We start from the raw sequence: 14,629 nt of genomic DNA, 5'->3' as shown, positions 1-14,629 counted from the left end.
TTTTTAATGTATTTTTTCCTTTGCAGTGCCCACTGGTTTTTGGCTGTCATCTGCTTTCCTGGTTTAGAAAAACCCAAATATGAACCAAATCCCCACTATCATGAAAGTGCTACAACACAGATAAAATCTTCCTCTTCAGATGGAGAGACCAACACACCATCTCCTTTGCCAAATGAATTAGATGCACAAAACTCACCTTCCAAGTCCACAGCAAAGAAGACGTTGACCAAAAAATATAATACAGCTTTAATTGACCCGAACACTGAAACAGAGGACAGTGAGTCTTCATGTTGTAGAAGAAGTCCTTGTAGGGGAAAAATTGCTTTTAAAAAACTAAATCAAATAGACAGTGACGTGGAAGAGCCTAACACTGTGGAATCAGCTTGCCATAAACTAGACCATAGGACTCCGGACAAAAATGGTATACAGGGTGAATTCACAACTGCTAGCCAATCTATGGGTATGTAATTTAAAAATATGCAATTTTAATGAAAAAAATTGGAGATTACTACTTTTGCAATTGTGTGTGGATGAAGTTTGGGTGCTTGCAATGTAAGTAATTTATAGCCATTGCATATAAAATGTTTTTGTTGTGGTTGACATAACTCTTATAGCAAAGGGCTGGCGATAAAACACTGTTTTCCTAAATCAGATTAATTTTTTCAGTTGTATGAACTTTTTTCACACAATCGTTTTTTAGATATCACTTTGCATCACTTAAGACTGTAATTGTTAAGGAAAGAATAGTAGTTGACCACGGATCCTCAGGGTGTATGTGCATGGAGGAACTGAATTAAGATTGTGTGAGCAACCTTAATTCCAGTGTCTTCTAGCATTTGAGGTTTTGCTTCAACACCATTAAGTTATTTAATGTCCTGATAGAAGGTATGTAAAAAAAGTAAGAAGAAAATAATTTAAAAAAAAAAATAAAAAAATCTCTCACATGACCTCCGTGTTACGTTCAGAGAAGCTTCACTGCTGTGGAGGCTGATTTCAGTGATCTGGAACAGCGTTTGTACCAAAGTGTACAAAGGAGCTGACATACTTTTAAAGGCATATGAAGGAATTAGGAAAAGATTGTTTTCTCTGCTCACTGCAAGATTTGCATCTCCTTGAGGCATAGACTACAAAACATCTGGTCATGCAAAAAACTTTTACTTTAGTCACAGATAGTATTCCTTCTGACTTAATTTACACAGTAAGTAATTGCATAGCTTATAGTACAAGATCTGAGAAGACTGTCAGTCATGTGGTCTGATCTGTATACTGCAGGCCATTACAAGTTTAATATCTTCGTGGGTATAAACACTCTCCTACTTTTCTGATCTAAATTTATTCATTTGTGATAACATTGTCATTTCTAGAAGGTCTTGGGGAGGGGGCTGGGGGTGTGTGGAGATCTGCTCGCGTTTTAATTGATTTTTCATTTTATGTGTGATTGTTATTGTTTATGATATTGCTGCTGTATGATATGATCTTGTGTCTCAGATGCTGCTACTGTTACTTGTCTGTAATTAGATGGAACACACTTCATGACATATATTTTTACTAGGATTACTTTTTTTTTTTTTTTTTTTGTGGCTGATGGTCATTCTGTTGCTGACGAAAACACTCTGAGTCTCTCCAGATGGGAGATGGGGATGTAGGCCTTGGCTTTTCTGCACACCCTTCAGCTCTTGCTCCAGAAGGGTGTAGGTCTTGACTATTGACTCTGCCAAATCCATACGTATGTCCTGGATATCCTAGGGTATCTCAAAAGGCAGCAGGTGCTTCTTTGATAGTATAGTTAATGAAACAAAGAGACCTCTTCTCATCCTAAAGCAGATACAGAGTAGCTCTGTTCAGTTGAGTAGCTCTCTGCTCTGATTATGGTCTCCACTTAACATTGCGAGATCCTAGGTGGGAGCGTAAACTTCGATGTCTTGATCTCAGACTAAATCCCGGTGTTGGACTTGTAAATCAGTAGGAGTTGATACCTAAGTAGCTTTGAAGAAATAATCCAAAATATGTATGTTTTTATTCCTGAACTAATCCTCTTTTTATTGCTCAGTTCTTGTATGAGATGTGATTCTTCTTGATACTAATTTTTATTTGTTAGGAATCTCTCAGCAATAAATCACATTACTATATGGCCTACTTCTTGTGCTAAGGTCTTTTCAAAGAGACTGAGTGAGGCTAATTCCCAAGTTTGTCCCTGTGGAACTCCACTAGTGACCTCTTTCTGAAGTGTTACTTCAAATTCTCTGTTGAAGTATTCTCAAATCCAGGTCTTCTCTGTTTTTTCCATTAGCTAGTTCATTGCCCTATTTACTGTTCTTATAGAAATCTTAGTTTTCTTTAATAAGTAATACGTCCTCCAGTGACATCATAACCAACGCTTTTTTATTTTTGGGATTGCTTGGATATAGTATAGCCCTTTTATAGGATAAGCTTTCTTACAAAGATTTGAGGTTTTGCTGGCATGAGTTATTCATTTTTCACTTATTTCTACATAGTTTATTATTTTTCCCTCAAAATCTGTTCCGAAGTCTTGCATGGTAGTATAGTAAGACTAGGGAGCCTGTATCTGTCCGTATCTGCTTCTTTCACAGGTATAACTATAACATTCGTACATTCGTTATTCTTTATTTCTTCTGATGCTGTTTCCCAAGGGACTAAATATGTAGAGGGGGTAGGGAGTGAATTTAGAGATACTCGTTTTATGTAGCAAACAGTGAAGCTTCACAAACTAAGCTGCTGCTCCCAGGAGAGCTGATCCTGCATTCTGCCCTCCTAGTAGTGTGTTCCCAAGCTGCCTTTTCCCTTTTACCAGCACAAGTCTTCATATAACTACACAGTGAATCCGATAAAGGAAACTATTCAAGTTAAAAAATCATAAGTTTGTGACTGACTTTCTCAGTCTGGTCCACTGTGTGGGGATGTATTTGGTGTCATGGAAAGAACCAGCTAGGGATGGGAATAAATGGTTATATTAGGGACCAAATGGGACCGCTCCTTTTGGTAGCAATACCAATTTATACTGTGTATAGGCTTCATGGAACTACAGGGTAATTTCAGAGTGGATTTTAGTCTAGGTCTCTAGATGTTTGGTTTTTTTAGGCCTTTCACAGAATAAGGAACAGTTCCTGCTGTTACTTAGAAGTAACTTTTCACTTCTGTTCATATGCATGAATAAAATATGTCAGTTGTATCATGGTTATTGTAAGCAGTCCTCAGGAAATTGAGGTATTTAAAGTGAGTTTGGTGTTCAATGATGACATAGTATTTGATGTTTAAATATACTACTGTCTGTGATTGATACAGATGGATTGCACAAAATCAGGCTAAACTATAGTGAAGACTCAGCTGATGGCAGTAAACTAAATGAAGATGAGCTTATAGATTTTTCTGAAGACCAAGATAACCAGGTAAAGAATTTAGCAGTTTTCTTTGTTAAATGCAAACTGTTGTGTTGTATTTTGAATGGGCAGCTTAAAAGCTGTATACACATTGTAAATGTGCATTGTCTAAAGCTAGTTATCTTTACAAGTGTCAAATACAAAACACTGGTTACCTCCAAAAATATGCAAATTAGCTCATAGGAGAGGATTATACATTTATTCATTTAAGTGTTTAATATGGTACTGCTGTACTGATGCTGCATTTAATTTTGTGAGTCTCATTACACAATGATTTTAGTGGAAACTCTGAAAGTCAACACATTTCTATCTTCATCTCCCCCACACCCATATTTATCTACCAGACCCAAGAACAAGTTACTTTTATTTCAGCTCCGTTTCCTGGACATAAGCAGACACATTTATAAGTAGGTGCTACTCTGCTGTTTTGTTTCATTGGTGCTTCTCCTAATCAAATTTAAACAATGTGGATTTATAATCAAGTAGTGTTCTTGTTCAGATTGGAAGACATTTAGATTTTAGAGCTGTGGAAAGACTGATCACTAAAATGTCCTTTACTAACTCACTACTGGGTACGCAGGCATTATTACATAGCACTGTTGCTTCTACAGTGTAAATTCAGTGTGAGACGCTAGGAGTTACACATTTACTCTTCCTAATTGGCCTTCCTATTCATTTTCCAGGTGTATGACTCCAAGTTGTCCGAAATAAAGAATCAGAGGCTATCAAATATACAGTCTAGGAATTACCTATTTTTCACCTTTGAGTCCAGAACAAACAATTATTTTTCAAAGTCTGCAGCTATTTGTAATGGCTTCCAAATAGTATGTATATGTGTGCACACATATAAAAGCTGCAGTTCATGTTGAAACCTAACTATGCTTTTTATACAGACTCAACCCACCTCTCCTGTCGTGCCACTTGCCCAAACGTTCTGTGATTCCCGCTTGATGAAGTGCCTTTCTGACTATTTTGTAGCAGTTAGAGTTCCCTGAAGGTGGAGAATGAGCAGTAGAGTGTTTCCATTCTGAAGGAGATGGCATGAAGGCAGGGAAGAAAGCACATGGCCAGCTGTGTTCCTTGAGGAAAAGATGCCAAATTTCCTGGTTGCAGTGTAGCTTAGAACTTAACTCAGGCTGAAGCTGTCACTGATGCCTTCTAGAATGCACAAAGCACGTATACAAATGGTAGGCCAAGTGCACCTTCACGTCTGCCAAAAATGGAGTTGAGGCTGCAACAGAAACAACTGTATTAGGAACTAGGCAGTAGTTTTTCATATGATAACATCTTCATGGCATAGCATGAGGATTTCAGTCATAGGATCCTGTGTGTTAGTGAAGTGTATGTAATACTCACCAAAAATTTCACAAATCATGCTGATACAGGGGTTCTCATTTTTGGAAAGCATCTGTTTCCCTATAATGCAATGGTCTGTGGTAGTAATAGTGAACTCAGTAGAAGAGTAATAAACCATGGATCATTGGGTTACTTTTAGATACAAGAACTTAGGGAAGTTTTATGAACAAAACCACTAGCATTCATAGCAATCAATATTGAAATGAAAGGATATTCCGAGGTTTGTGGAAGGGCTGTTTTTATAACCCATGATATGTAATATCACGGTGATTTAATTTCCTTTGCCCTAAGAATTGAGTTGGTATATTCTGGAGCAAAGATCAAATTTTACTGCTGAATTCATTGCAGATTTTGTTTCATTTCATCTAGAAGATAATGTACATGAAGCCACCAAGCAAGTTTCTAGTAATCATTAGCAAGGGAAAAAGTATTGATAATTTGGATTATAACCAAATAATGGAGATGCACCTTTTTTAAGCCAGCAATGCTTTGAAAGTGTCAGTTGCAGGTTTTTTCTAGTTTCAGCAGTCATTAAATAAATAGCACCGTTCACTCTGTGTTGTTTCAGCATGGATTTGAGAAACCATGTGACTAAAAGTTAGTAATGCAAAATTTACAAACGCTGAATGGTCTCAGATTAAAGCTACCACTTCTTTACTAAATTTATGTTATTGGTCTCGAATAAAAATGGTAAGTATAGCAATAGTTTCTTTTGCATCTGTTTGAAAAACAATACTAGCTTTTAAACACCTTGTAAACATGTTGCCTCTGTAGGAAGACAGTAGTGATGATGGTGGCCTTGTGGATGATAACTGTAATTCAGAAATGGGACAATGGCACCTGAAGCCTACTATCTGCAAACAGTAAGTATTAAAACCATTAAAATGGAAATTCCATAAAAGTCTGAAATTTAAAAGACAGTAATTACGGGAAATACATCAGTCTTCAAACACTTTAATGAGCATGTTATTAGTGTTTGGGAGAAAATTTTATACTTTGCAATATCAACATCTTCAGTGAGCAGACAGCTTAATGAATAAACACTAGGAGTTAAATAATAGCTTTTTGGGTTTCTGTTAAGCCTGTGTGCTGCTTCAGGCAATTGAAGATTGTTTCTTCAAATAAAGCTGGTCTTTGATATCTTGCACTTCGATTCCTACAAAAAGAAGCTGCAGAAGCATGTTTCAATGTCTCCTCCTCTATATAAAAAAATAAGGTCTTTAAATGAAAATAATAAATGAATACTAAAGAAAACCTTTGTCCCCACTCAAATTAGTACAGGAAAATGGGAGTAATTTTAACTGCTCCCATTTCTTATCTAAATGTGCTCTAGCTGTTTCTCTTTATTGTCTCTTTCTGTTCCTAGCATTATTCTTTTTTTCTCTCTCTGTTCTTTGCATTATTCTTTTTTCTCTAATGAGAATATTCCACAATACTAAATTCAGTTCGTTTTGGTTTTTTTTTACCTGTTTTGGATTTTAAAACTCTTAAAATTTATTTTTTGATGTTTGAAACCCAGAAATAATTTATTAATAATCATTGACTGCAGTTGCTTGCATTTTGGTGTGACAGAAGCGCATGATTCCAAATCTAGAAATATTGTTACTAGAATTGCTATCTTCACAATTTTGTTTGCATTTTTTCACAATTTATTTATCCATTTTTATATTTCCTTCTTTGTGAATATAATGGTTACTAGAAAGGTAAAGATGCACAATATGTTCTTACGGTGCAGGATAAAATTATAGATTTATACATGATAGGGAATGTGTATGAATTGCTCTTAATACATTTTGAGGAAGGGTTACATCTGTGTTATGACTTTTAGCATATTTAGGAGCTTCTGATTATAGCTTGGCTAAATTTATCCCATTCTGATGGTGGATTATCTGTACATAATACTTTCTACCAGACATTATTTCAATCCAAACATGAAATTTCGTAAGATTGTGTACACTTAAGTATCGAAAGTCATTAAGGGCACTTAAATACTTTACTATTAGCATATTTTTAAATTACCTCTATATGAAAAAGAGTATTACCTTGAAAAGGTTTTCACTTCTTTCCCTCTTTTCCCCACCCCGAAAGTACTGGACTCTGCATTTTTAAAGCACATTACCTATATAAATAGTAACTTTCTTTTATCAAAAACTAAAACCAGTACAAGTAAAAGCAAACATTATTCAAGTGACTATATGCTTATGCCTAAAAAATTGCATACATGTAAAAAAGTTTATAAATGCAAATAAACCTGTACATAAATGCATGCAGATATTTTGTCCGAATTTACTAGTTTGGAGTTTCTGTAAAGGACGCCTTGTCTGAATACATGCATGGTATTGTTAGCAAAGAGAAAGCAGAGCTTTGTGAAGAGTAGTCTGTATCCTATTTGATCCCTCAAAATACATCTTGCATCTTGTGCCGAGATTCTGAACTCTGGTATGAGTTAGCTTTGATGTATAAATCCAGCTGTTGCGTATAAGGTGTCTGATATGCATGTTATGTTAATAGCTACTGCAAAGGTAGTATCCTCTACGTCAAGTGATGGGATGTAAACATCTGTCATGTGCATGACTTCAAGCAGACTTGGTTCTCTAGAAATTGTTTATGGATACATTATTTTCTAGAGTCTATCAAATAGAATACGTGTGTGTTTTGTGGGTAACTGTCAGATTTCAGATTCATTGGTTGGGATCACTTCTTGAACATGTCGTCTTAGGGGCTGTGGACTGTCCCATCTGCCCTCCAGAAGGATGTATATGGGTTCTGTGCCTTACTTTCTAGTCTCTTGCCAGTGTCCCAGATACCTGTGCATCTAAAAGAGCATGAGACACCTGAGGCAGTTTCAGGCACCTGGATTTTGACTATAACACATGCTTTCAGTCTGACAGTACTATATTTTTCTAAGTGTATTCTGAAGTTCTCTGTACTTAGTGTATGGTTAAATCTAAAGATAACTTTCCATTCAGCTCTCCCAGTTTAGGGGATTACAGCAGCACTGGCAAAACTTCATAGTGTTGATCTAGTTCAGTTCAAGATCACCCCACAAATTATTTCATGGCGAGCCAGCTGTGTAACAATGTGTTTTCCAAACTGCTGGAAAATATCGTGTACTAAAAAATTGTATTCTCTCTTAGGCCCTGCATTTTGCTTATGGACTCACTGAGGGGCCCTTCCCGGTCAAATGTTGTGAAAACACTAAGGGAGTAAGTTTCATATCTGGGGGTTTGAGTTGTTGATTTTCTTTTATCTCCCCCCCCCCCCCCCCCCCGCTTCTCAAAATTATGCAAGAAAATGAAAGTTTGAATTTACGTGGTCTTTTATCATAGATATTTAGAGGTGGAATGGGAAGTCAGGAAAGGCAACAAAAGAAGCTTTTCCAAAGACGTCATGAAAGGTTCCAACCCAAAAGTGCCACAACAGAACAACTTCAGTGATTGTGGAGTGTACATACTGCAGTATGTGGAGAGCTTTTTTGAGGTATGTATACCTGTTCATGTAACCATTTTTTTTGGGTCTCCTACAGCAATCAAATATGACCTGTAACAATAATAAAAGGCTCTATAGTGTGTCTCTTACACCTATTTATTAGATTGTGCATTATAAACTAATTTATACATTAACATACAAAATAATTCTTTTTCGAAAATAAACTAGTTATCATTATTAGTTGCACACAGGTATCAGAAATCAGAAGCCATGGATTTTCTGAGAGAATGTTAACAAAATAGTCTTCCTTTGTGTTCTCACCGTGTATTCCCTTTAAAATTATCCGGTAAGAAACGGAGTTCAAATTCGAGTTCAAATTCTAAACTAAAGATGTGGTACAAAAAGCTTGTTCTTTTTTCCCTAAGAAATGTGACTCTGAATAAATTCATTAATATGATACAGCTAGTTTTTTTAACTTGCATTAAAACATGTAAGTGGAATCATTTACAGCTAAATGCCAAATCTTGATTCCATTGAAATAAGTTAAAATCTTCCTTAGTTTAACTGTCTTGTCTTCAAGTTACAGCTACTTTTACAAACTAGCGAAGGTGTATTAGCACCTTCAGGTCTGGGTTGGGAGGCGAAATGATGGTCAAAGTGAGATGTTGCCTGCATGGGCCACCAGCTCTGTTTATGGTCCATAGTACTTGAGCGCTGTTCCTGAACTCTCCTGTAATGAACCTTTCCTGAGAAAACTGTTGGTTTATTCTCCTCGTTCATACTTTCTAGGAGAGCAGCAGGGCTTTAGCAGAGTGCATTCATGCAAATCAAAGCCGAAAGCTTTTGCTTTACCAGTGAGTCCTTGAGAGCTTAGAACCGTCTTCGTGCTTCTTGGTTTCTACACAAGGGATATGAGGAGCAACCAAATTTTAATAATCTTAGCCCCTTCCTTTTTGCAAATTAGTTGCTGAATTATGTTAGTCGGAAATCCCTTGTCCTGCCTGGACTTGCAGTATGCGGCAGCTTTGTCTGCCAGGGAGCAGGGATGGCAGGTCGATGTGTCAGATAGCAAATCACAGGGTATTCTCACAAGTAACGCTAGCGGGGAAGGCAAACAGGTGTACTACTTGCATGGCACTCGACTGGCTTGCAGTTATCGAAGTAATAGTTTTGGCTGCTAATGTATTTGAAAAATTGCACAGTCTCATATGTTTCAGCAGCTGTACGAACTAAATGGGGAGTGTGGGGGGAGGGCTGGTTCATTTGATGTTTGTGGGACTACTCAGGCACATCTTTTTCTTCTTTGTGGATTTATTTCAAATCCCTGCTTTTTAATAATAAGGGTTAAAATCATGATGTGTGTTTTCTAAACCCAAGACTCATTTGACAGGGTAGGTGGCGTAGTAAGGATCATACCTGTCAGCTCTCGTAGTTTCTCAGCCCTCCCTCAACGCCGCGCCGGCCCAGCTTCGCCCGCGGGGGGGGAACAGCTCTGAGCCGCCAAAGGCGCCCCGGCCCTGCGGGCTCGGGCTCCGCCGCGCCGCCAGGGGCCGCCGTGGGGCCGCGCCGGGGGCAGGGGGCGGGCGGGATGCGGGTGGCCTCCGCCGCCCTGGGAGCACGGCTTCGGGGCCGAAATTGGTCGTGTCTTCTCGCAAGGCAAGAAGGAAGCTCCGAGGCAGCAGAATACCTGCGTGACTGGCTGCCGACCCATGGCCCTGCTTTTCTTCCCCAAACTGAACAACAAAACCAAAAAGCCCTACTTAAGGATGTGTTCAGGTTAATTTGAAATGTCTCTCTGTTGTTGGTAAGCACACTAGTTTTTTTGAAAAAAACCCACACCTTTGTCTGGCCTATTTTATAATGGAAACGATGGAAAACCTATTCAGTCTTTGCTCATGGTTTCCTGCATCTTTAGTGTCATCCTTCTGAAGTCCACTTATTGCTGGTGTTAAGTAGCTTCATTGGCAAAGTCAGTTCAACACAGTTTTGGGTTTTTTTTTTTATTGCGGTGTTATCTACCTGATGCTCTGTTTGGATGTGGAGTCATGTAGCTAGTGCAGCATTAAGCACTGACATGTTCCTGTGCAGAATGTGACTATTTTTTTCCCAAGTAGCCCTATTAGTGTGAGCTCAGTGGATGAATGTAGTTCACTCTTAAATAACCCTGTTAATGATGTAAACGAGAATACACAAAGGGAGGCATTTCTTTGGAGAGAAAACACTATTCCAAAACCTGTTGTTTGTTTAGGGTGAAATTGTTATACCAGTGTCACAGAAGTGGCGTAGTTGTCATCTCATAAGAATCATTCTCTTAATTCATTGGATGAATGACCTCTACCAAGAAAGCAGAATGTAAGCACACAAAGAGCTGGTGGTAGCCAGGGTTTTTTCACAGGCCCTGTTTTTTTAGGGTGCAATGTAAAACTGACTTTCTTAGGTGGTTGTGGTCCTAAAAGTATTTATAAGAACAGGAGTCTTTAGCCGCGGATTCCTAATCAGCTCTAGATTTTGATGCTAGTCATCCTTAAAAAATGTGCTATATCACTACAATAATTTTCTCTTTTTAAAAAAAAAAATTAGAGCAATTTTACACATTTATGCAGTCAAACGCTTTGTATAAAAGATGTAGCAAACTGAGTACATTATTAGGGCCCTTCTTCACAGAACTGTGATCTGCATGAATGGTACTCTGTAACATACTGAAGCTTGATTGATTCTACCTGAATCGTACATGTACAAACACACAAATTGCAGAAACTTTGTTCCATGCTGATGGAATGAGGTGAAGAAGCATGTACTTTTCCCCACTACAGTTCTCTCCAGCCTTTTAGGTTATAACTCCTGACTTTAATATCGAAATGACCTTTCTTTTCAGAATCCCATTCTGAGTTTTGAGCTACCAATGAACTTAACAGACTGGTTTCCACGCCCAAGAATGAAAACCAAAAGAGAAGAAATACGAAAAATAATCCTGAAGCTGCAGGAACAGCAGAACAAGGAAAAGAAGGGACAAAAGGACCTGAGTTCAATGGAAAGATCTTTGCAGGAAAAAACAGAACAACTTATCAACAGCAGCTCAGACTGAATGTTGTATCTGTTGCATGTTAGCTCCACAATCAAAACTGAAATATACATTTTTTTTGTCTGCCCAGACTAAAGATTTGGCGTATTCTCTGCTCAAAGTTACTTGGGAATGTTTAATGCCTGTATAAATGTGTGTCATAAAATGATTTAATTCCCACAAAGATGTGTATTAAGTAAGCAAGTCTGTACATATGTTAATGAGGCCAACTTTTTCAGCATTTGTAATTACTTTTTTTCCACTTGTTAGGGAGCTTTTGTTATGTATTTCTGTTAATAGAACTTAAATAGCAACTTCTAAACATAAAGCAAATAAAGAAAATATTTATAGGATAAAATGGTTAACTTTTTCTTTTTCAGTAAAGTTGTAATGTTACAGGCTTAAGTAACACATAGGGAACGATTTGGTAGTGAGATAACTAATTCCTATTTTGACCCTCTTTAGTTGCCCTTTACAAGATTATTCTGCTTGCGCTACAAGCAATAATATGGGTGTCTCGATGTACCATGGCCTCAGAGAGGGTGATTCCCATCCTCCCAGTATCTAAGTGTAGGCAGTGTAATAGTTAATAGGACTGCTTCAGATTTGGGGTTTTAAAAGATACGCATTGCAATTAAAATTCCACACTTGCTTTAGTGGGACGGGCTAGGAAACGGGGGAGAATGCTCTTTGACCAGAGATTACTATTCAAACAGTATTATAAAAGTGGTTTCAATGAAGTGATCTTGAGTGATACTATTAAATCATATTTTGTGGATCCCAATTGTTGTACAGGTGTATTTTGAGACTTTCTTCATTATAAAATTGTATTTTGGTAAGTGTACTTGGAATAGCAGATTGCCCACATTACATTTTCTATGTTACAACTCTGAATGTTACATTCATATGTGCTTTATCTAAGTAATGAACATTTAAAAAGAAAAAAAGTGTATGATTACTATTTTTTGTAATATCCACGCAAAAAACCAAAATACCAGTGTTCATTGCTTGCTTGTTTGTTCTTGGCTTTAGGTAGCATCAGACTAATGTTGGGATTTGTTTGGATATTTCCGGTGTATTTTGATTTTACAACAATCTAAAATGCCATCGTTGCTTAAACTGCAAACGTAGCCTTTTATCCTTGTTACAGAAAGGCTGTGGTATTCACATGAGGAAAGTAAGAGATGGTTCGTGCAAGGATATATATATCTCCAGTCTTCTACTGACATAGATGTCTTTGAAGGGAACCAGAAACTCCTCCCAGGAAGGAATCTGTCAGGGGAGAGAGGGACCTTCTGTCCCTCCTTGCAGATAGTATTTTCTCTCCTGATTTTTCTGCTGGGAATGTCATTTGTCATTCCCTTCTCCCAAAGAGAGGCAGCAGAGAATTCATTAGCTGAACTCTCCGTCCCCCAAGATCAATTTTTATACGCAAGATCAATTTTTATACGCAAGATCAAGTCTAACCCAGTACTTCAGGTTCTCCATGAGTTTTCATTCTCACTAAACCTTGAAAACACGGCTGCTAATGACGTTACTGCCGGGGCGTTTCTGCAGAGACGACTGTCTCTGTGAAACCCTCTGTGTAAAAGGGGTTTCGCTCACCAAGGCAGAGCGAGTGCACGTAGAGCAATACAACCGTGGGCTGCTAATCTTTTGCACAGATAACCCGTGGGATTTAGGGGACTTGGTCATTCCCTCTTCTCGCGTAGAAGAAGTGGGCCCCACGGAGAATACGTGAGCACCACGTATATACATCATATTAGAGATGACTCCTGCATAGGTTTCGTGTTGAAAGTACGTGGGGGGAAATCTTCTGGACTACAAGTTAAATATGTAATGTGCACACCTCCGAGTTGTTTCCTCCATCGAATTTATCCAGTATTCTTGCCATTGTTGGGGAAAATCTGTGATAAAATAGTTTCAGGCTGTTTCCTTGCAAGGTCTTGTGTATCTGGCTTCAGTGCAACTGACATACAGGAATAGTAAAATATACAAATGCAGGTAAATCAGTGATGGCTTGTAGAGAGGGAAGGAAAAGAATTTCTTGGAAATACAGAGAAGAGACAATTGCAAATAGAATGTATTTCTTCCCAGTTTTGTCTTTCCCAATGGTATGTTCTAATTATATGGAATATATCCAAATTTGATCAATATAATAGTTAGTTTTCCTTTTTCTAACATTTGTGATGCAGGTTCATAATTTGATGCTGTAGAACTATTTGGTTCTCTTGCTAGGAATGGCCTGGTGCTTCCTCCTTCTCCCTCCTCTTTCCTGTCCTCCCCTTCTTCCTCCCTCCCCTTTTCAAAGCTGTGAAGAAAGTGTTTGATTTATTATCATTTAATGTTAAAGGTCTTGAGATCTTCAGTCATATACAGCAAGCTAATATACATGTTAAATATAGGAAACTTATTTTTTTAATAAAATGTGATGTTAATAGAAAAAAACCCCACAGAATTAAGAATGAGTTATTTAAAACCTTACTGACTTGGTTTACAAAGCTCACTGCTCACTGCTGCATGTGCTTGTTAGGCGTTAACGTGATGGTCAGCTATGCCACGGTGTTTTGCAATCTAACAAAGAATTTACCAGTGAATGTACTGAATCAGATTTATTCAGTGAAAGTTAGTGTGGTGGGGACTAGATATGTTTGTTTAATAATTATATGGCCACACATACACTCTGAGGAAAGCATAACTGGTATATGCCTTTATAAGATTTAAGATTACGAATGCTTTAAGAGTAGCATGACTGCGTTCTGCAGCGTAAGGTATCAGATGGCTACCTAATTAAATGTATCTGTTTGTATTGTTTTTCACATCGGATAGAATAACAGCTAAGAATTCTTATAAAAGTTTTAGATTACTTGGCATAAAAAATGCATGCACTTCTGGTGCCCATTTGCAGGCTAGCGGCAAAAGCAGAAGAGACACCTAAGTCGTCCCTTGTGACAGTCCTATTTTTCTTGCTCTAAGAAACTGAGTACACTCTTTAAAGACCAAAGACTTCAAACAGAAGAACTGTGGTGTTGATCTTTGAGGTTGTACTGTATTCTCGTCTCAGGAGAATCTAACTTCCAAAACATTCGGTAAAGAAAGAGTTGAAAAATCAAGCAAACTTCATGCCATGATGATAAAACCATGCCGTTGATTTAATTTTTTTTGTTTGTTTATGTATTGCAGAGCAAATGAGTAAAGCAGAACAGGAAGCTTTTGCACGTATGGTTTTTAATTCCCATTAGTGGTAGCTCCTCTGGAAATTGGAGTGATGAACAAAATGCAGCAGTTTCCTTAGTTCACCAATCCACTGTAATTTTTTTTCCGTATTTACAGTCAGTGGTTAAAGCTTTACGTTGCCCTTCGTTGATAACATGATACTTGTGTT

At 37.7% G+C, this 14,629-nt stretch overlaps 1 protein-coding gene across 4 annotated transcripts in view; it reads left to right on the top strand.

Annotated features, from left to right (window-relative positions):
• Nucleotides 1-13,692, top strand: part of SENP6 (SUMO specific peptidase 6) — an 86,451-nt gene extending 72,759 nt beyond the window's left edge. For all 4 annotated transcript variants that reach the window (XM_074581344.1, XM_074581343.1, XM_074581346.1 and 1 more), the window contains 6 exons: nt 27-460; nt 3,304-3,407; nt 5,529-5,617; nt 7,892-7,960; nt 8,084-8,234; nt 11,059-13,692. In XM_074581344.1, the coding sequence (XP_074437445.1) occupies nt 27-460; nt 3,304-3,407; nt 5,529-5,617; nt 7,892-7,960; nt 8,084-8,234; nt 11,059-11,268 (1,057 nt within the window). In that variant the 3' untranslated portion in view covers nt 11,269-13,692. The remainder of the gene's footprint in view (nt 1-26; nt 461-3,303; nt 3,408-5,528; nt 5,618-7,891; nt 7,961-8,083; nt 8,235-11,058) is intronic.
• The last annotated feature ends 937 nt before the right edge of the window (nt 13,693-14,629 follow it).

The sequence above is a fragment of the Larus michahellis genome, chromosome 3, assembly GCF_964199755.1.
Source record: "Larus michahellis chromosome 3, bLarMic1.1, whole genome shotgun sequence".
NCBI classification, from domain to species: Eukaryota; Metazoa; Chordata; class Aves; order Charadriiformes; family Laridae; genus Larus; species Larus michahellis.
The sequence above is the reverse complement of the archived record's forward strand: the minus strand, read 5'-3'. Positions and strand labels throughout refer to the sequence as shown.